The sequence below is a fragment of the Martes martes genome, assembly GCF_963455335.1.
Source record: "Martes martes genome assembly, chromosome: 7".
In the NCBI taxonomy this organism is placed as follows: Eukaryota; Metazoa; Chordata; class Mammalia; order Carnivora; family Mustelidae; genus Martes; species Martes martes.
In genome coordinates this window covers 141,361,980-141,389,042 of record NC_137894.1, presented here as the reverse complement: position 1 = coordinate 141,389,042, position 27,063 = coordinate 141,361,980, and the positions used below count along the sequence as shown (strand labels likewise).

Below are 27,063 nucleotides of genomic sequence, written 5' to 3'. Positions count from 1 at the left end.
TCTCAAGAGCGAGTACAGGAGGGTTGGCGATGCTTTCTAAAGTAACATGTTTCCCTGGGACCAGGTCTCAAGTGTGAAGAAGCAGAAAGCCACGTTTCTGGCAGCCTGGTGTGGCAGGAGTGACCTAGGTTCTAGGCAGACGGTGCAAGGTTTCTTTCGGCCTCGTACTCACGGCAGGTGCGCTCGCGAGATGGGTTCCGACGCCCGTAAAACAAGCACAGAGTTTCTCCCCTGCCAGCCTGTGGGCGTCAAGGGCCTCTGACAGCCCCTGGGACGGTCCCAGGCATGCAGCAGGCGCTCCTGGAGGCAGGAAGGTGCGGGAGACCACACTCAGGAGTCTACGGCACATACGTGTATCTGGTATAATGTAACGATGTTACCTCGGGACATCAGAGCACCGCAGAGAGCGACCGGATCCTAAAAACCTGTAGAAAGTGTATGTTTCTAAAACTGCTCTCCTGTCAATCTTTCTCTTAAGTAAATCAAAAATGCCTTACACTTGCCGTGAATACAAACGTACATTATGCACGTGAGTGTGCATGCACGTCTGGGATGGTACACGGTGAAGCCAACAGGGAAGCTAGGAGGCTGACTCGGGGGGGCTCAGGCCAGGGAGCATTTTAGATTTGAAAGTAAAACAAATGTTTAAAGTGGCTATATTCACATATGGATTTTTTTGTTTTTGTTTTTCTTTAGATTTTTTAAAAAAGATACAAGAAAGCGGACCAAGGTGGGAAGGGAGGCTCTGTGTCCGGGGGTGACTTTACCACCCGTGGTGCAGGCATGGGACACAGACAGCACCCTGTCACTGTGGCCTGAGAGACACGCTCACGTTACCAGCTGGCTGACTTTAATTTGGACTTTTCTTTTTCTTGGGGCGGGGGGGAAAGAAAAAAATACAGAAGCTTCGTAAAAATAGGGCCAGGGTCACATCCAGCCCGAGGCTGAGAGATTTCCTCGGCCAGCGGCTTCTAAGCTTTTTGGTGTCAGGATCCACGTACACTCTGGAAGTCCACAGGGCCTAGAGAGCTTGGATTATGTGGGTTACAGCTGCTGACACTGACCAGATTAGAGAACGCTTATAAAATGTAAAAATATATAAATACATATTTTTTAAGAAAGAGGCAGAAAGAGACAGGAGGGGGCGTGACAGAGGGAGAGGGCGATATGAATCCCAAGCAGGCTCCGCGTCCACCATGGCGTCCGAGGCGGGGCTCGATCTCACAACCCTGAGACCGTGACCTGAGCTGAAATCAAAAGTTGGACGCTTAACTGACTGAGCCACCCAGAGGCCCTCAGAACGTTTAAAATAGTCACTAATTCATTTAAAGCAGTACAAACAGGCTCATTTTGTGTGAACCTAATTATTATGAAAACAATCCCTCCTCCAAATCAGCAAAAAGACAGCCCAGTTTTACATTCCTGCATATCTCTTTCATACCCAACTTAACAGAGGACAGGAAGAGTTGCGTTTCGGCATTTGTTTGATATGCTGTTTTGGTTGAAGTTCATGAAGAAAAAAAAGCCCATCCCCACACAGACATGTTTATCTGAAGGGAGGCATCTTGATGAGTTTTTTCAAAAAACTGTGGGTACTTCTCTTTGATTCTATGCCTACATTCAACAAGTGGTAGTTTCTCGAAAATCAGCTGCAGGACAGAAGCGGAAGCTCTGCTGATGGGTATCTTACACCAGACCCCGCGCTACGTCCTCTGCTTTGCACGTCTCTTCCACCTGTAATTGTTGGTGGCATCACTTCCCGTGCACCGGGGACCCGGGTGGGGTCATGCAGACCTTCCACGGGACACAGCGAGACGCTCTACTTGTTCGTATTACCAGGACCGTCAGCACGAGCAGCCGTCGAGCTCACGCTGGCAGGTACAAGTTTTCCAAAACTCAAATTTTTGCCCGCAAGCTTAAATTTTATCGTGGGCAACAAACGGTGTCCCTGTTGCTTCCTTTGAACTGCCTGACTCAGTTCGTTACTTTTCAAGACAGTGTGTCTGCCTTCTTGTTCTTGCAAGTAAGAACGTCGATCCGGAAAAAAGGGGCTAGTTCAGCTTGTAACTCACACAACTGTTCAGTTTGGGAGACGAGCCCCCTGGCTCCAGCATGCCGGAGGGCTCAGCTCTGGTCCTGATCGCAGGGTCCTGGGATCGAGCCCGGCGTCGGGCTCTCTGCTCAGCATGGTCTGCTTGTGGGTTCTCTCTCCGGCTCCCTCTGCCCCTCCCCCTCCCTTTCTCTCCCTCAAATAAATAAATCTTAAAAAAAAAAAAACTCAACACAAAAGAGGAATTCAACATATTTGGGATTTGACAACCAGACAGTAAACTTTCAGAAGTCAAATTTCCAGAGCATCAGAAGCCACACCTGCATTTAAATACAATGACAGGGGGCAGGGGCGCCCGGGTGGCTCAGTGGGTTAAGCCTCTCCCTTCAGCTCAGGTCATGATCTCAGGGTCCTGGGATCGAGTCCTGTATTGGGCTCTTTGCTTGGTGGGGAGCCTGCTTCTCCTTCTGCCTCTCCTGCTTCCCTTGATTTGCAAGCATGCGTGCACTCTCTCTCTCAAATAAATAAAATCTTTAGGAAAAAAAATAAACACAACTAAAGGGGAATGACAAGGGAAGTCCCCCTGTTTGGGCCTCATCACAGATCATGTGCCTCTGACTCTGAAAATAGCATTCTTCCCGAACATTCTTGAAAGACCTTCTTCAAAAGCATTAACGACAGGGGGAGGGGAGGAACGTAAGCAAACACCCTGTCTCTGGTTTCACCAAGCAGACCCGACCCACGAGAGCTGCAGGGCTGAGCACAGGGACCAGCGAGGCCACTGGGGTGGTGCCTGCCACCGTCTTACTTCTACACCAGGGCTAAGTGGGACACAGTCCACACTCCAGAATTCCTGATGACGCTCCTTTCTTCACGGTGCTGAACCAGCAAAGCCAACTGCGAGAGGAGAAAAGGCTTGCTGAGGGGGGGAGGGAGGGAGAAACCGGCTTCAAGATGAACCAACAGAGGTAACACAGCGGAAGGGAAAAAAAAGTGTGGTTAGATGCTGGGCTCTGAAGTCCACGTAGCAAAGGGGTGACAAGTTGTGGGGACCTCGCAAAGCTTCAGGCCCCATTTTAAGCACTTCTCAACGCGTTTGCTCCTTTTACCCTCATAAAATCTGGACAGGCAGGCACCTTATTCCCATTTCCAGGCACAGACTGAGCCCACTCGCCCAGGATGGCTCCGCTGGCTGGTGCAGGGGTGCGGGCTGGGGAGCGCGGAGCACCCACACCTCTCCCGTTCAGAGGGAACCCTGGTTTTATCTGCAAGTGTGCCCGAAAGGCTGTTCCGCTTTAAAAGACCAATAAAAATGTCAATAAACATCAAAAAAGGTGTACACCCACAAAACACCGTTTGGGGAGACGGTGCTGCTGTCCGTGTGGCAACGTGAGGTCCCGGCTGTGCCCGCTGACGCCGTCAGCGCTGGCCCACCTGGGACGGCCGAACCCTTACCCGATTATTTCACCAACAGCCACCGATGTGTCAACAGTGTGGTAAAGGCAAAAAGAGGAAAAGCCAAAACTCGACCACGAAGACCACGAAAAAACCACTGCTCACCGTTCGGGAAACAATTTCTGAATAACCGAATTTCCATTGTACATTTGTGCTGAAGCAGATCGTGCTCAGGGCACTTCCAACAGTCTGGAACAGCGGACACCTATGCAGAAGTCGAAGGAACCCTTGGATGCCCACTTCCCTACATCCAACAGCGTCTTACTTTAGCATATTTGCTTTACGGTAATTTTTCTCTGTATTATCTCGAGAAAGTGACAGAGATCGTCACACCGCACTAAGTTATCCATCTTCAGTCCCTAAGAAGGAGGACCGTGCCGACGATGTCCCCACACCTTCCCCGCACCCAGAAAACTGACAGTTGATTCCCCAGCACCCCATGTCTTTCTGCACTCAACTTTCTCCAACTGCCCCCGAGATGTCTTGTACAGGTTTTCGTTTTATTTTTTTAGAACAAAGACCTGATATAGATTCACTTACTGTATTTGTTACACCTCCTTATTTTTTTTTTACATAGAAGGGCTTTTGGTTTATGAACAATTCAAGGGCCAAAAGCAGAACCAGATGTCACCCTGCTCTAATTCTCTGTCCTCACAGACTCCAGTGTCCTTCCAAGCTGGGAAGAAATGACTTCCTCTCAGTGTGTTAAGGGGAGAAACTGATCACCCGGTTCTGGAGCTCTCCATGTCCCCGCCTGCTTGGTGGTCCTGCTTCCGTCTGCTCGGGAGGCAGGTTCGTCTGAAGCCAGGCCCAGCAGCGTGGTTCCTCGGGCCCACCTTTCTAACCAGTTCCACCGGACGGCTTCTCGTGAGCCTGCCAACTACCGTTTGATCAAGTAATAAGCTAGAAAATACACCAAATCAACAGTAGCTGAACGGCCCAGCTGAATGGCCCCTTCAGAGAAATAGCTTTTTCTGTTCAGCCCACCAACACTGACTGAGTGCTTATACTCTAGGGACGGTGCTAGAGGTCACGGCCATGCCCTTCCTCGGGACGCTTGAGATTCGTGGAGGCGGCCAGAAAAGGAGGCCATAACCAACACCTGGCAGAGGAGGGGGTGAAATGGGGTGCGGGGAAGGGGTGGGTCACGCCGGGAACGGACGAGTGTGGTGCAGCAAGCTCTCAGGGGGATGTGAGAGGAGTTCTGAACTCCAGGCCTCGAACACATCACACTCGAGGAAAGAGAAGGTGCGTGGGATGTGGAGGCTTTACAAACACCCATCACCCTGATGTGGGGGAGAGGGGAACGCGCGATCTCAGACTCTGATCCTTCGTTCTCTGCGGCCCTGGGCCAGGGGCTCCCCTGTTCTAGAACAGAGCAGGAATAACGTGCTGGATGGATTCAGTGAGGATGCGGCCCTAACCTCACACGCTCCATGAGCGCTGCCTCTCCCCCAGGACGGCCACGGGCAGCCGCTGGGGGACGTGTAGCGGCACGAGGGGCAAGGGCCCTGGCGACCCTGGGGAGGGGAGATGCTGGCACGTGTCTGGATGCTGGCAGGAACCCGTCCGTGTTCTCGAAAGCTCCTTCCGCTCGGCAGAGTGCCTTCTGCTTAGAAGTGTGCCACTTTGCAACAGTTCGTGACGTATGGAACCAGAAGCCAGATGAGAAGGACGACGCGCCCCAACTGCCTGGCCTGCGAGAAGTCTGTCCTCATCCAAGGTTTAAAAACACATGCCCTCTTCTTGGTCGTCAGGCTTGGGTCGTTATTTTTCTCCCATTCTTCATATTTTTGTGAAAAAGTTCTGGGAGTTTAGTTTTTGCTGCAAGGCCAGAGTCCTGATGGGAAAGCCCTTGGAAGACGTTACCCCCAAGTTCAAGGGAGACTGATGAACAAAAGCCTGTGGACTTGAGGCGAACACGCCCCACCCCGAGGGAGCTCCGTTACTTCGTTACCTCCCACACACCCTCGGGAAGACGAAAGAAACGCCGTCACGCCCAGCGCTGCTCCTGGTAGGCTTCAGAGGCGGATTTCCGAAGAGTCGTGGCAGCGAGGAGGACAGGTGCAGAACTCTAGAGCTGATCCGAGGCGCCAGGCAGAGAGGGGCTCCCGGGTCTGAGCTTTCGAGAGGTCTTTTATTTCTGGTCACCCCTGAAATGCTGGGGGAACGTGGCAACTGCTGGGCACGGTCCTCACCGTGATCACATCACGCAGGAGGGCACGACGTCTGGGGGGGGGCCACCGGCCTCGCACAGGTGTGAGGAAACCAACTTCCGGAGATGGACTCAACATCCCAGGAAAAATGGGTTCCCACAAAAGGGGTCATTTGCTCCTGAGCTCCCCACGGGGCCACGGCTACGTCTCAGTCCTTCAGAGACGGACTCCTCAGCGGAGCGAGTTTCCAAACAACTAGGACAAGATACAAGCACTTAACATCTCTGGGGGCCAGAATCATGCTGCTGGAAAAGGGTCAAGAGCTCGCTCCTCTCTGGCCGTTAACATCTTTTTGGATTGGCTGTTCCTGCCTTAAACCTGGCTCTGGAAGGAACACACGCTTTACTACACGAACAGGCTGTTCAAAAACTCACAGAATGGTCTAGAACAGTCTAGAATGGTCAGCAGGCTGGGTCCCACGGGCCAGATCTGGCGTGCCACTTGTTTTTGTAAATAATGCTTTACTGGGGCACAGGCAGGCCTGTTCATTTACTTACTGCCCATGCCTGCTTTCACAGCCAAAAAGACTGATTTACAGGCACCCCTCGTTTTACTTGCCTCACAGATACTGTGTTTTTCACAAATTGAAGGTCTGTGGTGACCCTGCGTCAGGCAGGTCTGCGGGCGCCATTTTTCCAACAGCATTTTGCTCACTTTGCGTCTCTGGGTCCCAGCTGGGTCATCCTCGCGGTGTAACAAACTTGCTCGTTATTATTACGTTTGTGAAGGTGACGTCAGTGACGACGGCTTGCTGAGGGCTCAGGTGACGGTTAGCACTTTTCAGCAATGAAGCATTTTTAAATGAAGGTATGTGCACTGTTTTTGTCTGACACTAAATGGGCTGGAGCAGGGTGTAAACGTGACTTCTAGAGACACTGGGAAATCAAAACCTTCACTAGACTTGATGTATGGTGACATGAGCTTTCCTGCAGGGGCATGGAACAGAACCTGCGCCATCTCCGAGGTACGCCAGCCCTTCCCTGAACAAGTGCTGACCCCAGCCTAGACCCACCCTGTCATCACAGCGGTCACAGACACAACTGTCTATTGAAACTGTAAATAACTCTCATGAAATAAAATCCAAAATCCAGTTTCTGAGTTGCACTGGCCACATTTTAAGGGCTCTGTGATCAGATGTGGCCAGGGCCACTGCCGCAGCCAGCACCGAGAACGCTGCCACCAACACTGGCGGTTCTCTTGGACGGCGCTGGGAGATCAGGATGTAAGTCATGGAGCTAAATTTACAGCCGCCAAGTTCAGGTGACGCTCTCTCCTACTACAGATAGAAAAGTTTATGTAGATTTCAAGTGTGTTCCTCACAAGCCTGAACTTTTTTAGGATATGCTAATTCACCATATGGATGGCAAACTCTAGATTATTTAATAGAAGAGAACCACCCCGCCCACTGGGACAACTGATCAGTTTAGTGATTGGATTGATTTGTTTACGTGGGCCACCCACCCCGCAGGGGGCTGTAAAGTCCGAACACTGGGCCACAGGGCTTGCTTCCCATTGTGAGTTAGGGACCTGCCTGGCACGGCCTGGAAGGGGAACTGACAGATACACGTAAAATAAATAAGTGGCACACTGGGCACACAAATGTCACACATGAGGGGCCACACATAGTGGCAAAAGGTTCTACAAACTGCCAAAGCTCCTATTTTAACATGTTTTTTTTTTTGTGTGTGTGTGTTTGTTTTTGTTTTTGTTTTTTTAAAGATGGCAAACAAAACAACTGGCTGGGTTTGGATTTTGGCTGACCACGTGCGGGCTGTGTGACCTTGGAAGGTCATTTTCCCTTCTGTGTGCAAGAGCCCTCTCCTCCCTGAATGGGAACCCTGGCACCCTGGAGAGGGAGGCAGCGCTCAGTGTCGCCCCCTCCTGGCTCCCTTTCCCCAGCATCGTCACATCAGCCCTCCGTTCCGTCCCTCGGGCATGGGGAAGGGACCGCCCGCGTGGGCCTCTCCACAAAACCACTGACTCTGGGGTGATGCTGCGCCCCTAAGTCCTGGTTACTGATCCTCAGCACTGGATGTACACAGGAGAGCGGCCGCCTGCGTGTTCAACGCATCAAGAATCTAAAAACCGATAGAAGTAAAACGAATCTTGCCAAACTGCACACCGACATGCTTCCTCTAAAAACTGCTTATGAGTAAACAAAGCATTCTTCAAGTTTTGAAATTAGAAATTATTCCCGTTTCAATTAAAAGTTAGTTTTCAGTCCCTACAGGTTACCCGCTCTTAAAAACTTAAGTCTCTGGGGCACCTGGGTGGCTCAGTTGGTTGAGCCACAGCCTTCAGCTCAGGTCATGATCCTGGAGTTCCAGGATCGAGTCCTGCATGGGGCTCCCTGCTCAGCAGGAGGTCTGCTTCTCCTTCTGCCCCTTCCCCGTCTCATATTCTCTCTCTCTCATTTCCTCTCTCAAATAAATAAATAAAAATCTTAAAACAAAACAAAACTTAAGTCTTTTTCGGGTTAACACACTCCACTACTTAATCCCTCCATAGTTAGCAAACACTGACTCAACCAAAGGCAAAAAACCCAACCTGTGTATAATAAAGTCTTGGAATTAAAAAAAAAGTGTGCTATAATAGTCTCTAAAACCAAACGATTCCATTTCAGAAGATACTCAGTTCAAAAGATGACCAGTGCCTAAAGTGTCTACTAAAATCAGAAAAAAACCCTCATGAACCAGAATAAATACCTATTTATAAGGTATCTTAAAATTATAAAAATTTATTTCATATGTAATAAAATGATCTTATTGCTAACTGGTTGGTATTTAAGAACTAATTTAAACCTAAGCACAATTACATTTTGCTTTTACCCATTTGGTTCCTGACATTAAAATATCTAAATGATACCTGTGGTCAACACCGGCTCTTCCCCGGGCACACACAGTAAAACAGCGAATGCGTAGCCCGACCTACAAGTTGGTCACGGTATTAATTTTCACCAGCTTTATTAAGAGGGTTTGGAGAGAAAAGCAACACCCATTTTATTCCAACAGATTGAGTATTCGAGCGGTTTACCTTCCCTGGATACACCCTAGGACCTGAAAAATCTTGTCCGGCATTTTAGTCACACGGACTATTAGTCACCTGGAAACGGCGCCCCCACCCTTCTTTAACCCGGTCCGTAGAGGAGACTCTGAGAGTGACAACTGTGTTGTCAGGGCGTAGCTGTGACATTATACATTTTAAAGTGATCTGATAAAGCTTAACGTCCATTTTCTGTCTCTCCCAATGATGAACAAAAAAATGTATGTCACATTAACATGTGTTTTAAAATGCCAACTAAGTATACCCTGACACTTATATTTTCATACAATTATGATTAAAGACCACGGTCATTGTGTTCTTCAGCTCAATTCTGAACCCAAATTTTGTATGAACTACAGGAAGCAAGCGAGACCTACGTACACATCGAAAACTTGTTGCCATTTTAAATTTCAGAGTCCGGTGTCCATACAGAACCTATTTAAATGCCAAATACTTCCTAGTCTTCCCAGAACCCGCTCACATCGCAGACATTACGACCCACAATAGATTTCCGAATCTCAAAGCTTGGGCATGTTTCTCTTTGAGGCTCCCCAGGCAGCATGAAAACAACCCCCTTTAAAGGAAGTTCTCTTCCGATCATTTCTGCATATTTCCTGAAGGCAATCCATCTTCCTTACGGAGCTGTGACCCCGGTGAGACGTTCGCCGCGCTGAGCGACCCAGATGTAACAGAAACTCCGCGGACGGACAACTTGGCCGGGCGCTGCCTGCCTGCCCGCCTCTCCTTCCCACCTCCACCCAATACCTTCCCCGGGCAGTGACTTCACATCCTTTGACATCAGCACGGCTCCGAAAGGGGGATGGGAGAGCGAGCAGAAAGCAGAAAAACCAGCTTTGAACTATGCGTGCAAGGCCTCTGTCCAGACTCCGATTCGGCGAGTCGTTCATAAAATGCCAGCCCGCGGTGACACAGCCCACCTCCGCGGGCTCAGTGCGCAACGCAGCCGCACGGCCCTGCCGGCCAGGACTTCCTGCTCCTCTTATCTGAAGCACAATAGCCATTTATTAACTAACCACAGAAGGTTCCGATTCGGCGAAACCCACAGGAACTCACCTCGAATATGGAGAAGGGCCACGGGCTGGAAAGGCCCGTTGGAGTTGGCCGCGTCCACCACCATCCTGCTGCCCGCCTTATTACATGTCCACATCTAGACTCCAGCGGGAAAGGCAATGGACTCCTTAAGGCAAGAAACCAGCCTCCATTTTAGTTTAAAAAAAAAGACAAACTGAAGCTCTGCAGCTGGAGGGAACTGGCTGCCCCGTGATGTCAGCAGGCATGGGGCTCGCTGATTGGCCAGAAGCTGCAACTTAAAATGACACTAAAAAAACTGCAAATGGAGAGAGAGCGCCCTGCTCGGCTGTCAGTGCGCGCGGCCGGCGGCCGGCTCCCGGCTCCCGGCTCCCGCAGGCTTCGCTCCCCGCTAACTTCCAGCCCAAGAGCCCCTCTCCAGCGGTGCAGGGCTGAGGCTGGGGACATCCCCTCCCCCCGGCCAGCTCTACGCCGGATGGGGAGCGGCCGCGGACGACAAGCGTATGCCAGCCGCAGGGACTCCACCGCCGGCGCCCGGCCCCCCCAAAGTCAGGGGCGCCCCGTTCCCGCCTGGCCGCTGGCGGCTCCAGGTTCCAGGTGCTCCAACATCTAACCCGGAGTTATTAGCACGTGGGCAACCCAGGTTCGTGGTGTTTAGGCAAGCCCAAATCGCTAGTGGGGACTCGGGCTCAGCCTTCCCTATTGCCCAGTTATGAGCTGATCCTCAAACGCCGCCCGCCCCCCTTGGGATCTAATGTTTTTATTGGAAAAATTCAGTTAAAAAATTATACGGGAAATGAAAGCTTCCTTAAATCGAGGAGCTAGAAAGCGCTACAGATTAAAGGCAGTTAAAAGCGAGCTATAAAATGAAATGCAGTGTTCGTTTTTTATCTTAAAGATGGCAACACATTAGATACCTTGAAGTTGATAGAAATTTTCTTTAAGTTTAAAGTCTCTGAAACCGGATCTTTCCCTTCTTTTTTATGGGGATAACTTTATTTTATTTTTTAAAGATTTTATTTATTTATTTGACACAGACACAGTGAGAGAGGGAGCACAAGCAGGGGGAGTGGGAGAGGGAGAAGCAGGCCATGTGGGGCTCGATCCCAGGACCCCGGGATCATCACTGGAGCTGAAGGCAGATGTTTAACGACTGAGCCACCCAGTTGTTGGGTGGCTAAAATTAGCCTATGGGGCTAAATTTAAAAGCTTTATTTAGATCTTTCTTATCTCCAGAAGGAGTTAATGTAAAAAGCTGTGCCAAGGAGACAGCATTTCTGGAGGGTGAGGAGGGGATCAAAGAGATGACCCCCAAGGAAAAGAAGTCTCCCTGCTAGTTAAAGCGAACTTCAGAGAAAGTCTCTGGCAGGCACAGTGGGAAATGGATCCCTCACTTCTTGACACACACACACTGTGTCCAAACCACGTCTCTGCTCAGGCATTCTCCTACAGCTCCCCGACCTGAACGCCACTGCCAAAGTCCCCTGCTTCCCAGACCTCCTTCCCCATAGTAAGAAACACCCGAGACGCAAGGGGGTTGGCCGTGATGCCTGTGGGCTGGCACGCCCCACATTTCCAGGAGGGTGTGAACCACTACAACGGCCCAGGGTGTTTAGTAAGGCCCCCTCGCCAGTGTGCTCAATACTGACCACGAAAACAAATTAGTAAGAGCGAACCAAATCCCACCCGGGCCTCCCTCTGTCCCAGGGCGGAAGGGTGCCGCTGGGTTCCAGAAATGGTCACACAGTTATTTCTAACAAGCAGTAGAGACCAGTCCTTCGCCACCTACACACCCTTGGCCTCACACCTCTGCAAGCGGAACACGAACTGCCCGTGCTTTCAGGCAGGTCATGTGACTTTAAATTCTGGCTGCTGACCTGCTGGGTCTGTCAGATGGCGGGAAGGATGGCGCTCCGGGGACCACCACCACCTTCTCACCAGGGAGCGATGCCCAGTGAACTCAGACGTGCGTGCGACTGGAAGGAGGGGTGCACAGGGGGCTGAGAAAGGGGTCCGGGGCAGGTGCTTCCTGTAGATCTGTACTTTAAACAGAGAGAGACCTGTCCTCAAATGATCTGATATTTCACAGGCGATGAGAAGGGGGACTGTGCCTGTCCCAAGACAGTGCTGATGAGCTAAAATGGAGAGATGAGGGGGAAAGGCTCCTAGGATCTTTACGTAAAATATACAGATTTGAAGTCAATGAACAAGTGAAGAGGTTTCTTGATGTATTTTTCCTAATGATCTCAGATCAAAGGATCTCAACTTTATTAGTGATTTCCCCCCATGCTCTTTTGAAGCCTTGTGCATAGAAAGTAGTTCTTGAAAGAATTTAAGGACTAGGGGCACCTGGGTGGCTCAATGGGTTAAGCCTCTGCCTTCAGCTCAGGTCATGGTCTCAGGGTCCGGGGATCGAGCCCCTCGTCGTTCGGCTCTCTGCTCAGCAGGGAGCCTGCTTCCCCCTCTCTCTCTGTCTGCCTCTCTGCCTACTTGTGATCTCTCTCTCTGTCAAATAAATAAAAAATATCTTTAAAAAAAAAAAGAACTTAAGAACTGTGATCTGGAAATCACGATGAAATACACCCTGAACATAAATAAGCCAAGAAACAAATGAGTACTACGGAGTACTACGGAGTATTATGAAGTAATACGGAGTACTACAGAGTACTATGAAGTAATACAGAGCAATATGGAGAGAGGAAAAAACACTGGATCAGATACACAGAAGGTGGGCTCCTGGTCTGGAAAGGTAAATACTATGAATATATTGGTGTTCATTTTCCCCCAAACTGATTTCCAGGTTTAGAGTGATTCCAGTCAAAATTTGGTTGGGTCTCTTTTTCTTTTTTCTTGACAAAACAGTTCTAAAGTTCCCCTGGAAAAATAAAAAGCAAGAATGAGATTACTTGTGAGTAAGGCTAGTCCTACCCACTGGGAGGCTTGTGAGTTCACGCCGGTGTAATGAGAGGCTAGGAAGCAGGTCAGATCCATGAGACGAAGCTACAGCCCCCACGCCCCAGCAGGAAATGTATGTATCCAAGAGTATTATTACGACAAAGGATGACTCTTGAATCAGTGGCCAGGGGAAGATTAGTTAGATAACTGGTTGGAGATATGGGGATAAACCAATTTAAGTCTTTGCACCAAAATAAAATCTGAGATGAGTTGAATAAAAAACCAAACCCACCCACCCCCAACCTCCCAAAGCTTTGAGAAGGGAAGTGAGTATCAAGAGAATAGGACATTTAAAAACAACAGACAAACCCTTGATGGATATTGGTCACACTGAAGAAATGTATGAATTTCTGGATGTTCCTTCCCTCAAGACCAGAGGAAAGGCAGATGTTGCTTATAAAAAACAGGGCCTAGGAGTGCCTGGGTGCCTCAGCTGGTTAAGCATCTGGCTTCAGCTCGGGTCATGATCCCAGGGTCCTGGGGTAGAGCCCCATATCGGGCTCCCTGCTCGGCAGGAGCCTGCTTCTCTCTCTGCTGCACTTCCTACTTGTGTTCTATGTCAAATAAATAAAACCTATTAAAACAAACAAACAACAGGGCCTCAATGTTGATTCAGTTCCCGAGTGAGCTATAACTGATCAATACTTGCATAAAAAAGTATTTCTCTGCCTCTCAAATCAGCAATAATTTCAACAAATGACAGTCACCCCCGCTGTAAAGGCGTGCTGTGACCCTGCCAACAAATCTGTACGTTGTCTGGATCCTTTCGGAATTAAAATTATCTGGCAAAGTGGATCAAGATTCTTTAAGTAATTTTACTCCCGGGAATCTATTCTAGAAATGTTTCTATTCTAGAAACGTAGTAGTAGAATGTGCGTCACATTTTAATATTTTAAAAATTGTGCTAAAATACACACTATATAAAATTCACTGTCTTAACCACTTTTAAGCATATAGCTCAGTGGTATTAAGTCCATTTATAATATTGTGCAGCTGCTGCCACTGTCCATCTGCAGAACTCTCTTCATCGTGTAAAACCGACACTCCATCCCCATGAAACACTAATGCCCCATCCCCCCTCCAGCCCCCCAGCCTCAGTCACTTCCTCCCCTCCCCCCCCCCCGACCCCCGTTCTACTTCTATCTCTGTAGATCTGACCACTCCAGGGACCCCACCCAAGGGGAATCAGGCAGTGTTTGTCCTGGGACGGGCTTACTTCCCTCGGTGTAATGTCCTCGAGGTCTGTCCCTGTCCTAGCAGGGGTCAGCATCTCCTTCCTTCGTAAGGCTGAACAGACCACGTGCTGTCCCATTCATCCACAGATGGCCGTTTGGGCCGCCTCTGCCTCCGGGCTACTGTGAATAACAGGGGTGTGCCGGCGTCTATTTTCAGCCCCTCCCTCCAACTCCTTGGGGTGTACCCCCAGAAGCGGAATCACTGGGACATATGGCAGGTCTAAGTTTAACTCTCGGAGGAGCTGCTGTGCTTTTCCCCACAGCAGCAGCAGCATTTTCACTCCCACCAACAGTGCACAGGGCTCCAACTTCTCCACATCCTTACCAACACTGGTTGTTTTGTTTTTTTTTTCTTTTTTTTTCCTTTGATAGTAGCCACACTAATGGATGTGAAGTAGTATCTCACTGTGATTTTGTTTAGCATTTTCCTAACAGTTAGTGATATTGATTCTATTTTCCTGTGCTTATTGGCCATGTGTATGTCTTCTTCGGAGAAGTGTCTCTTCGAGTCACTTTGCTCTTTGTCTCTTTGCTCATTTCTGAACCTGGTTTTCTTGTCATTGAGTTGTAGAAGTTCTTTACAGATTCTGGATATTAATTCCTTCTCAGATAAACGACTCCTATTTCCCCCATTCTCTGGATTGCCTTTTCACCTTGTTGATTGTGTTTTTTGGTGACATGAATTTTAAGTTTTCATGTCAACCAAGTTATTTTTGTTGCCTGGGGTTTTGGTGCTGTCATTTTGGAGAAATCAGTAGCAAATTCAGTGCCATGAAGCTTTTCCTCTGATGGCTTGTAATCTCAGCTTTTATATTTAAGTCGTTGATCTACACTGAATAACTTTTTTTAGAAAAAGATTCTATGTATTTGAGAGACTGAGAGTGGGGGGAGGGGCAGAGGGAGAGCGAATGTCAAGCAGACTGTGCTGAGCACAGACCCCGATGCGGGGCTCAATCCCATGACCCCAAGAGCATGACCTGAGCCAAAACCAAGAGTCCAATGTTCACCCAGCTGAGCCACCCAGGCGCCCCTGAATTACTCTCTGTGTATGGCGTGAGGCAGGGGTCCAACTTCATTCTTCTGCATGTGGACATCTGGTTCTACCCGGGCCATTTGTTCAAAAGACCGTCCTTCCCCATTGAGTGGGTGGCATCCTTGCTGAAAACCACATGATGAGTTTATTTCCAGGCTCTCTGGTCTACTCTGTACTGGTGTATATGTCTGTCTTTATGTTGGTCTCACGCAGTTTTGATTACTATGGCTTTGCAGGAAGTTTTAATATCAGGAAATATAAGACCTCCAAGTGTGGTGTTCTTTTCCAAAACTGCTTTGGTCATCTGGGGTCCCTGGAGATTCCATGTGAATTTTAGGATGGATTTTTCCATCTCTGGGAAAAAACACTGCTAGGGTTTTGATAAGGGTCACAATGAATGTGTGCATCTCTTTAGGCAGTACTGACATCCTGGCAGTTTTGTCTTCTGGTCCACGAACACAGGTGTCTGTCCAGTGACAGGCGTGGTCTTCAGTGTCTTGAAGCAGTGTTCCGTATTTCAGTGTACAAGTCTTCTACCTCCTTGGTTAATTCCTAGTATTTTTCTTCCAAGAGCAGCACATTTTTATTGATGATTGTAAAATACTAGAAACCACTTCAATGTCAAAGGGATTATCCCACACAATGAAATATTACACATCTATCAAAAATCTTTATAAGTTTTTTGGGCGCCTGGGTGGCTCAGTGGGTTAGGCCGCTGCCTTCGGCTCGGATCGTGGTCCCGGGGTCCTGGGATCGAGTCCCGCATCGGGCTCTCTGCTCAGCGGGGAGCCTGCTTCCCTCTCTCTCTCTCTGCCTGTCTCTCTGTCTACTGTGATCTCTCTCTGTCAAATAAATAAATTAAAAAAAATCTTTATAAGTTTTTAAAATGAAAATAACTCGAAAGGGCAGCATGTAAGTTTTCAAAAATAGTATGATCATAAAGAGAAACACTTCCCAAATATCAGCTGTGGTGTGTTATGGCAATGGGTGGTTTTTCTTCCTGAAACTTCTGTATATTTTTCAGTATTGCTAAAATAAGCCTATAATACTTGGACAAAAATGACAAGTGACAGTTTTTAAAAAGACACACAGATGAAGTGAGCAGGGAGTGAAGCCTCAGTGAATGCGGCCTGCCGGGCGCAGGCAAAGAACTGAGAATGGGTTGTGGTGGGGGTACGACCCCCAAGGTGTGCTCGTTGGGATGCGTCCCCAAGGTTATGTAGGTAAAAACACGCAAACAAAAACGGGCCTAAATCAGGCAAGACAAACTGAACCAAGACAGTAGAGGATGCGGACTCCCTGTCTCAAGGAATCAGTCACGGACTAGTTTGTTTTTACCACCGTATCTGCCCACTTCACTGTGAATCTGGACCCTCACTGAAGCCACCAGGTTCCACTGGTTCCTGGAGCACCATCTTCACCGACGGCACAAGCCCTCCATGGTGCTCCCAGAAGAGCCTCCCGCTGCAGCCAGGCCCTATCGCTGGACTGTGAGTTCCTGCCACCCGGAGTGACCCGGGATGGTTCTAGTCACCGGAGAAGCGGGGTGTATGTCATCTTCCAGCTCCTTGCTTGGGAGGACGCGCAATGTTCTGTGTAACCCAACTGGGCTCCAGCCCTCCTGGGGCGGCCCTGCCCCTCGCCCTTCCCACCGCGGCAGCTGCACCACCAAGGGCCTGAGCCAATGCTGAGGGAGGAAAGGCACCTTGTGGGCTCACGGCGGTTTGCCTTCCAGAACAGAGGGCGGGCACACAGGCCCCTCGTGCTCCGCGTGTGCCCCCATCAAAGACACACGCTGATGAGCACGTAACTAACGTAACTAACGAATCACTGAACATGACATCAAAAACTGATGGTGGTCCACACAGTGGCTAACTGAACGTCAGAAGGAAAAAAAAAAAACCATGTAAATGCAGGAATCTTTGTGCTGTACGAAAGTGCAGGCTTAAAAAGGAATTACTCAGGGCACATGGGTGGCTCAGTGGGTTAAGCCTCTGCCTTCAGCTCAGGTCATGATCTCAGGGTCCTGGGATCGAGCCCCGCATCAGGCTCTCTGCTCAGTGGGGAGCCTGCTTCCCCCCCTCTCTCTGCCTACTTGTGATCTCTCTCTGTCAAACAAATAAAAAAATAAAATCTCAAAAAAAAAAAAAAAGGAATTACTCTTTATTCCCTGGTCCCTCTGTCACTTTGATTTGGTCTTTATTTGAAAGCAAACTGCCTGTAAATACAGCTCACTGGTTTGATTTCTGATTAACATTTCGGAATGAAACTACAGTTTTTGTGTTTCAATTTAGCCCAAGGTTTTATTTTTCTTCTCCCAGGCAATTTCATTGGCAAATTAAATGTGCTCATATCTTAGGGAAAAGTTTTGTAATTCCTTTCTTTAAAAGAAAGTCATGTGTGAGCCCTGTGCACTGTGGTGGTGTCACAGTAAAGCATGGCCGTTGTGCGGGCTGGCACGATTTTTTAATTTACTTTTCTGAACTGGAAACTGTAGGAGCCTGGATGACGTCCTTTTGGTAGGGTGAGAGAGCTCACCTAAAACGTTTGGCTTCACTTAGAGTTTAAAATAGACTTTTTCCTGAGGCAGATCAAAGATATCTAGCATTCAGGTTGCCAGGGAACGTCTGCTTGCCAAAAAGCAAGGACAAAAGGGACAGCACTGGTTGCCCCGTGGATCTGGGCGAGTCCTGCTAGTGGAAAGCGTGGCCGGGCTGGCGCCCAGGGAAGGCCAGCGGGGGTACGTGGAGGAGACCGGGCAGAACTTACCCCAAGGGCTTGTTGTCGTTCTCCCCACAGCTGGGCTGGGAAGCAGGGCAAGGGCTCCCAGCCCCTCCTGGTTCTGGGAAGGCAGGGCACCCACAAGGTGTACCTAGTCCACACGACCTACCCAGCGGATCGCACGCCAGGTGCCGGTAACAAGCCTCCTTCTCCCCGAGGTGGAGGGAGCGGTAAGCCCGGGCTGGTTCCGCACATGAGCGGATGCCAGGGCGGTTCTCTGGAGGCTGAAGGGAGTGTGGAAGGAGCAGGCAGAGGGCCCGAAGGGCTTTCCAGTCCTCCCATAAAGCGTGTCTCCAGCATCCTTGGCAGACGCTGGACCGGGCACCCAGACAGACACGCAGACAGCTCTGCCCTCGGGGATGCGTCCCGCAAGAGTAATGCGTGCGGAGCGCTCTGCACCTGCGTGTCCGTGGACCGACGAATGGGCACGCGGCGGTCCAGCCACACCCTGGAGTAGTGCTAAGCCTTAAAAAGGAAGACGTCCTGTCACCAGCTACAACACGGATGATCCTTGAGGACACAAAGCTAAGAGAGAGAGAAGTCAGAGCCAACAGGACACATTCTGGATGATTCCGCCTCCTGGAGGAGTCGAAATCACAGAGACAGAAAGGAGAACGGCAGTTGCGGGGGAGGGGGAGGGCGAGGGGAGGTGCGTACAGCAGGGGCAGGGTTCAGCTGCGGACGATGACCAGACGGTGGTGACGGGCGCACAGCACCGAGAATGTACTCACTGCCGCTGAAACGGACAGATACATGGTTAGAATGAAAAATACTGCTCGATGTGTATTTTACCACAATTAGGAAAAAAGATGAAGCAGAGCGGAGAGGAAAGCCGGGTGTCTAAGGCCACGAGGGGCTGGACAGAGACTGGGACCATCCGAGACACAGCACGTGTGTGTGGTCACGAGCAGGATGTGGGGTGCGGTGAGAAATCAAGGGGAGGTGTGCGGAGGGCCTGAGCCCAACATCAAATGTGAGACTACAGCTAGTTGGAGGCAAACTCCCAAGTTCTGCCCCGAGGCGGCTGGCAGAGGCCAGAGACAGACTGTCCCTTGCAGTAAAAGCCACGTCTGTGGCCGCAGGAGAGCAGGGTAGTGTCGCGGAAGGGCTGGACTGGCTGACACGGCACTGGCTCTCGGTCATGCACACGGGGGGCCCTGGCGGCGGCTCTGTTGCCCAGCTGCTGAGAACGGAGCCAAGAGGAGCGTGAGTTGGAAGAGCGTGGTGGATCTGGGTCTGGGGCCGCCTCTGGTCACTGTCATTGTCCTGGCCGCCTCCCCCTGCTCCGGACAACCCAGGTGGTCAGAAAGTACTTGCGCTACCCCGGCACCTGCCTCACCACACCCGGGGCCATCTCCTCTGTTGCCCTGGGCAGCCAGGAGCAGACACAGAGACCCAAGCACGGGGCAGAAGACAGGACTGCTGAGAGCAGTCTCTCGGCCCGCTGGAATTAGGACAGGCACTCTGGAAACTTCTCACACTGCACCGTTACAATTCTGCAACTAAAGGCCAAGAGGCAAAGCTCCTCTAAATTCATGCACAGTTTTTCTTCAGGCAGGAAAAATGACCCGTGTGTACGGCCAAACTTTCAACAGTATCAGAAAACGAACTGCTCTGAAAAAGGTTGAAGTATTGTATTATCACAAAACCAGAGCCACGTAAATTCTCCCAACAATAACACAGCAACTTCTTTCACAAAAACCCAAGTGCTTAGCAACTCCAACTTGCTGTCCCAAGGTCTCTGGTTCACTGCTGTTCGTCCTCATTGCTCCTTCGTGACCTGACTTCTTCCAGGCTCTTCTTTCCCACAAGAACCGCAGACAAGCCGTAGGCCGCACGTCACCCAGGACATCTCCCTTCGTTTGGCATCGAATGCTTCTACCTTCCGACCAAACATGGTGCGCACAGGGACTCATTCAGGGAATTCTTTGAGTGAAAAGGGCCCAAAGACTACATCAGTCTCCCTGCTAACTGGATGAAAATGGGAAATGCTACTTTGCACTTAACAGATGACTGGGATTTTAAATAACCCCAGTGTGGCAAAGGTGCGATGGCACAGGTATCTCACCCAGTCAGGGGGAGCATGTCCGGTGCCACCTCCCGGGACAGCGCCTGGGCAGTCTCTACAAAGGGATTTTGAAAACACACAGGCTTTGGCCCAGTACTTCCCTCCTCTGAGTCCAGCTTAAGGAACCGTTCAAAGACACGGACAAAGGCAAAATATTTACATTACAGCGTGATCTATCATGGCTGAAAACCGAGGACCATCACAGGACGGAGTGACATGGTTGTTTGAAAAATCCTGCTTCTGTTTCCACTCAAGTCAGGAACAACAACGCGCTTGCTTGTACCACTGCCTACGACAACTTACTGGAATTTTCATTCAATTCAGGGGGAAGACACCAGCAGGATTCTCAGAACGAGGGCATGAGGTTATCTTTACGTGCAGATCTCATTAGACACCTGGGACATCCGAAAGAACCAACTGAAAACTAGCGTCAACAGCAAGATAATTCAGTGGGAAAGCAGGATGCGAAAGTGAGACACAGAAATCAGCTGCCTTCGCATAAATGATCAGCTACTCAGAAAACACGAGAACGACCATAGTAAGAGTATCAGGGCATAAAACTTAGTAAGAATTGTGCAAAACCCACAGGATGGATACTTTAGGAACACCCCGAAGGAAACGAAAGTGGACTTGGCACAGCCCACTCTTAGGCCAGAGGACGCAAACAATTCTAAAGGTGCCAACCGGCCCCCCACCGGACATTTAACACATGTGACGGATCCTGATAAAAACATGATGACTTTTTCTGCAGTGAAAGGAGTTGCTTCAAAGTTCCTACTGTTTGTGATGATATCTGTATTATTGCTGTGAATTATTTTAATAGGATATAGCAATAATTCTGTCAATGATCTTCAAAACCAAGATTTTCAGTGTAAAAGAGAAAAAACTGAAGACTCAAGAAACACGTGAAAACACCATGATGTTAAGGCTGAACTGAAAACGTCAATATGAACGTAGCATTCATACGTATATAGACTCATATCCCACCTCCCTCTGTTGACAACACCTAAAAGCAACATCGGTCCTATAGCAACAAGCACCCCTACTCCCCTCCCCAGATTTTGGTCTCTACAGTCGGTCCTCACTGAAAGGAATCAGGGCTCTTTGAAAGTGGCCGATTCTAAGTCTGGGGCAAAGAAGGTACCAAATGAGACTGGGGAACATCTTACTGTGTCAGAAATCAAGGAATCAAAAATAAATGTGTCCCTGACAAAAAATACACACGTGTCAACCCAAAGAACACCCAGTGGTTAAAATTTTGTATCCCTACATCACAAGAATAATGATTTTAGCAGGCTGAAGCACACTGACATCAAATAAAAATACCCAAGTCCACACTGCTATTCAAAAAAAAAAAAAGAAAGAAAGAAAAGAAATTCAGAAAAACCTTTAGTTTCCAACCATCTGAAGGAAAGTGTGAGTGAAAAGCAGAGCGTCAAGCCTATCCTGACGTTAGGGAGGAGCTGTATGTCAAGCCAGGTGTCTCCAGCCGGTGAGAAACAGCTCTGCTGTCAGAAGAACACCAGCTTCACTGATGAGTCTCTAGCAAGGCTGCCGAGTCAGGTGAGGGCTGCCCCGTGCGTACACGGTGCTGGCGTGGCGCTGGTGGGGACAGGCCAGCAGGAGGCCACAGCCTACCTTGCAGATCGCTACCCATGCTTTTAGCCAGCCCAGCTGCAGAGGGAAGGGTCAGGGTCTGACGGAGAGATCAATCCACCACCATCACCCTAACAGTCCGCCACTGCATGAATATCCCGCACTAACGTCTCCTGGGTTCTACGGCATGTCTGATATACTCCACCCAGAAAGGGTTTTTATTTCCCAGAACTACAGGGAATAAGGAGGACATTTTTAAAAAAGATTTTATTTATTTATTTGACAGACAGAGATCACAAGTAGGCAGAGAGGCAGGCAGAGAGAGAGGAAGGGAAGCAGGCTCCCCGCTGAGCAGGGAGCCCGATGCGGGGCTCGATTCCAGGACTCTGAGATCATGACCTGAGCTGAAGGCAGAGGCTTTAACCCACTGAGCCACCCAGGGGCCCCTAAGCAGGACATTTTACGGGACAACTGGCTTGACTAATTTAACAAGTTGTAAGAAACTCGTGCTGTGATTTACAACACGCCCAGACTGCCAATGGCATCTGGCAGAAACAGCAAAAATCAATCCCTGCAGCAGAAGAGTCTTTCTTTCTTTTTTTTTTTTTTTTTTTAAGATTTTATTTATTTATTTGAGAGACAGAGAGAGTGAGAGAGCGAGCATAAGAGAGGAGAGGGTCAGAGGGAAAAACAGACTGCCCACTGAGTGGGGAGCCTGATGTGGGACTCGATTCTGGGACTCCGGGATTATGATCTGAGCCCAAGGCAGTCGCTTAACCAACTGAGCCAGCCAGGTGCCCGAAGATATTTTCGTTTTAGGTTTGGACTTATTTTAAATAGTTGACTACAATGACCAGCATACAGTAGAAAACAGGTACTCGAGGAAGGAAGACTTCATGAACAAAGTCTGGCAAGGATGATAACATCATTTGATGTAGACGGCGAAACCGTGGTGTTTACGCCACCCACAGAGACGGAAGAACAGAAAAATAGGAAAAAGTCATACTGCAGGTGAAAAACGTAACTTCTATAAATGAAAAAGGATGTCTGAGATGAAAAGCTCAACAAAGGGAGTTCGGCCCATACAAGACAGACCTGCAGAGTCCCAGCGAGGTGACAGAAGTTAGCGTGGTGTTCAGAGCGTGTGAGAGCAATTCGGCAAGGTATTTAATGTCTATTGGCTATAATAACACAAAACGCTGCATTTTATATTTCATTGGTAGAGTTATTTATTTTCACTGTGTATTATGAAGGTATTCCTCCCATGAAGGGTTGAAAATTAAGAAAAAGAAAACCGGTCCTTCATCAGCCATAATGTAAGACCCTCTCATCGAAAATATAGCTTGGGAAGTCACAAAAAGCTGGAGAAACACAGGGGAGGAATAAAAAGACAGTAAATGAAAAAGCCCAGTCCATGTTCGTTTAAAGCCAAAGGAAAAACGAGACGAATGCAGAAGCTACAAGGGCTGGGAGCCTTCCAGCCCCAAGGAAATAGAATTATCTGTGGGTACACGACGAGTCCCGAAAAAGACGGACAATAAACAAAGCCGCGTCTGGACACCCAGCAGGGGAGTGACGGAAGAGCGACGTCACAGACAAGAATCAAAACAGCGGTCAGAGCCACAGTCTCTTCAAGCACTGACTTTGGTTTCTCGATGCTGAGGGAAGGTGAAGGTGATGCAACGGTCAGCTTCGTTGTTCTGAAGGAAAGTAACGATCCAGGCCTCAGTGAACATCTCTCAGCAATGAGGGCAGAATAGAGATACTTTCCAGAGAAATAACCAAAGAACGGGCCACCGCTAGACCCTCATTGAAGGAGATTCTACGTCAGACAGAGGGAAAGTGGTCCCCGGGGGAGAGTCGGAGAGGCAGGTGGGAGTGACGAATGAACGGGTAAGCAGGGGTGAGTCCCCATCAGAGACAGACTGCGACCGGGAGCCTGCGGTGCAGGGGTGTCAGGGGCTGGAAGGAAGACTCGGCAGAGGGTCTCAGAAGGCGGCAGTACTAGCCTGTTCCGCGGTGGTGGCGGTCGTTTTTACACGACTGGACTTTACGGCTTACAGAAACGCTGGATGCGAAGTGCGGAGTTTCCCGATCACCGGCCACCCGCTGCCCATCATCAACTTTTTGCATTTGTTACAACTCATCAGCCGATACCGAAGCACCATTATAAACTAAATACCGCGGTTTCCGAGAGGGTCTGTTCGTGTGTACTCTACAGGTTTTGACAAATGCAAAATTCCACGTATCCCCCAACCTGGTAGCATACAGAACGCGTCCACTGTCTTGAAAATCTCAAGGGCTCCGTCTACTCACCCCTCCCCAAGGTGAGTTAGTACCCGTCTTATCGATGACGACACACTCAAACATAAGCCCGATTCATGCTCTGTAAGCTGCAGGGACAGCGGGATTCCCAGCAGGTGAGCGGCAGGAAGTGCATCTGCGAGTCCATCAATTGGTCCCTCCCCCTGCATTCCCTTCATCCCTCCCCCTGCCTGGCTCGTCTGCAGTCTGCACCGAACCCGTTCCCTGCCCCTCGGCATGGAAGGCACTGGAATACACCTGCATAGACGCACCTCCTGCTCTGGGTTCAGACATCTTGCAAAAGACCCATTGTTAGTAACCGGAGGTATGCAAAACGTCTGCGGCTTCATTTTTTAGGCTAGTCTTAATATCTTAGTCAACACAAAGGTTTTCAGAGGTTCGTGTTTGACTTTGGGGTCCTTACCCTATGTTCCTCGGTCTTACATACTTCAACCTCCACATCTCCTGGGGAAGTACTTACAGGGACTGAACACCCTCAGATGGAAAGAGGCAACGGTTCCGTTTTGGGGGAAAGTCAAAGCAAAGGGCACCCTTTCCTGACTGATCTCAAATAGAAAACCCCTGTGCAATGTAAGCCCCAAATGAGTCATACAGAGTAAGCCCACAAAAGACTATGGTTACAGTTCTCATTCTCCAACCCCAGGAAAGCAGACAGGTACTGCTATAGTTTCAAAACCTATCCCCTGGCAGTGGCTCCTTTCTGACTCGCTGGAGCTCATAGGTGACAAGTGCCATGGGGAGAATTACTTGAAGGGGACACCAGCCAGCCTGGTGACCGTTCACACGGACAGATTTAAAGCCTCCCCTCTGCCTTTTCCAGTGTGTTACACGTAGAACACAGTCGCGATTACATTTTTTATCTCCGACGGCTCTGGAATCTGGAATATCAGTTGGGTCAATTGGGTAGTGGCATTTTAATTGAAAAAAAGCAGAACAACACAAACCTCAATAAAGTGACCCAAACAGAAACTAAACATAGGAGAGGCAGGAGAAGCTGGCGAGCTACCCAGATATGACTCCGTCTCCCTACATGGGCACGCTTGGACTTTTAAAAGACAAATAATAGAGATTACCTTTTAAAGACGGTAGTTTCTGAAGTTCTCTGTTATTGCTGGCATTAAACCGGGAGGAATTTTGCCGCTTGTCTTTCTTCACTATGGGCTGAGGCACTGGTACTTTAATTTTATTAGACACTGTTGATGGGGTGGCCACAAGGCTGTTTTTCCTGCTGGAAATCTGTTTCCGAAATAAAAACAGAAACACATGTGTACCTCAAACCGTTGTCCTTTGCAGCACAGTTAGAATCTGGAATATATATATGAGTCTTGCTCAGGGATGGTCCCCTCCACTTCGCTGTAAACACCAGTCCTTAGAGTGGCTGGAGTCTGAGCGACCTCCCACTGCTAGTAATGTTGGATTTCCAGGAATTCATAGACACACCTCATTTCTCTCGTCTTCCTTCAAACTTTACTCTAAACCTTTCCCATACAGGCTGACATATATAGAGGCTGATGACTGTGACCCTCCGAAGACGTTCACGTCCGAATCCCTGGAACCTGAGAATGCGCTTCCTTACTTGGCCGAAGGGACTCTGGAACGGTGACGAGGTAGGGATCCCGGACCGTCAGCGTGGGCCCCGAGTCATCACCCAGGTCTCGACAAGACAAGACAAGACAAGGCAACACAAGCAGATGACAAAGCAGAGGTGAGCGCCTCAGAGAGACTGCTAGAAGCCAGGGCCCTGGTTTGGAAGGCAGAGGAAGGGGTCACGAGCCGAGATGCGCAAGAGGCCCCTGGAAGCCGGAAGAGGACCAGAAACGGGTTCTCCTCCAGGGCTTTGAGGAAGAACTAGCCACGCTGCCATCCCGATTTCGGCCCCATTTCGGACGTCTGACTCCTGGGACTGTGAGATCATCAGTTTGTGGTCCTTTGCACAGCAGCCTGGGGGTCTCACGGAGACACGTGTCTGAGGACACATGTCTGGCTCAGGAGGGGAGGGGAACCTGCAAACACCCAAGCAGAGGTGGCGGAGGGCAGGGGGCACGTGCAGCAGACACCCGCACAGGCCCACGGGGCGAGGGCACCCAGGGAGCTCAGATGGGCCTGGCCCCTACGAGAATCAACTGAGTGCTGACCGTCAAGATTCTCTGTGCAAACTGCTCCCTCCTCCCACACTTCCAGTCCCCAAAAGAACAGAGTCTGTACACGCACATGTGCACTTCTGAAAAGCCTACCAAGCTCATCCTAGAAACACAAACCCGCCAAGCCCCTTCCAGTCACACTGAGCTAGGAGAGTAGACACGCCAGCTTAAGCCCCCGGCTATGTGCTCTCCTCCGGGAGTGGCATTTTTACTAAGAAGTCAGAAAAGCTTTATTTTTAAATAAGGTGCTTAGGACGACTTGGGAAGAGTTTTCCAAGATGCCAGATGCCCGCATGCAGATAGGACTCTGAATCGGGAGCGAGGGCCTGGGCTCCCTTCCCTCCCACAGTCGGCAGCCTCTTCCTTGAAAGGGCTTTCCCCGAAAGGCTGAGACGAGCCTTCAAACGTCTGACAGAGCAGAAGGCATCCCCAAGACCTGTGACTTGGAGCCCCTGGTCCCCTGTGCGGGCCCTGCGGGCCTCCCTCCCCGAGAGCACTGTCCTTGGGGCAGGCGGAATGAGCTTCTAGAAAGAAGACCTGGTCCCAGGACCCAGGCTGACCCACTGTAGCCACTTCTCAGGGCTCTCAGCCTGTGGGCTTCATGGTGGTCTATAGAGCCCCATGCTCGGGCCACCAGCCCCTGCTCCGGCCGGGCCTGTGCCTTGGCCCCGCTTCCCCCCCGCCCACCCCGAGCGTGGCCTCCGCGTGGCGCACTCCGCTCTGTGGGCCGCTGCCTGCCCGGATGGGCTTGGCTACGAGGTGGCCGTCTTGTCCTTCCCCCGAAGGGATGTCAGCTCCAGGAGGGCTTGGACGCCCTGCTGGCATGTCCTGTGAGAGCGGGGGACTGCCCTGCACCGGGCGGGTCAGGGAGGCCCCTCTGAGGGCACACGTGTGTGCTGGGGGAATAGCATTTGAGCAGGGCCACCGAGAGTGGGGGCTCGGCGTGACCACCCTCGCCGCAGACAGGCAGGCTCCAGGGGAGCCTGGGGGCCACAGGTGCTGGCAGAGCCCACCAGCCGGGTCAGAGTCTGACCTTGACCTGGCCGGCACCTGGAAGCTGTGCAGGGGACCCTGAGCAGGGTGAGGGCGCGAATCCATCCTCCTGTTCAAAAGGCG

General features: G+C 50.1%; 1 protein-coding gene across 5 annotated transcripts in view; it reads right to left on the bottom strand.

The window, feature by feature from the left end:
• PPP2R5C (protein phosphatase 2 regulatory subunit B'gamma) overlaps nt 1-27,063 on the bottom strand; it is a 122,920-nt gene that overhangs the window by 84,286 nt on the left and 11,571 nt on the right. For 3 of the 5 annotated variants that reach the window (XM_080809139.1, XM_080809138.1, XM_080809140.1), the window contains exon 1: nt 9,838-10,101. In XM_080809139.1, coding sequence (XP_080665265.1) covers nt 9,838-9,931 — 94 coding nt within the window. In that variant the 5' untranslated portion in view covers nt 9,932-10,101. Of the gene's footprint in view, nt 1-9,837; nt 10,102-24,879; nt 25,043-27,063 lie in introns of those variants that run through there. The other 2 variants (XM_080809137.1, XM_080809136.1) reach the window with 1 other exon arrangement.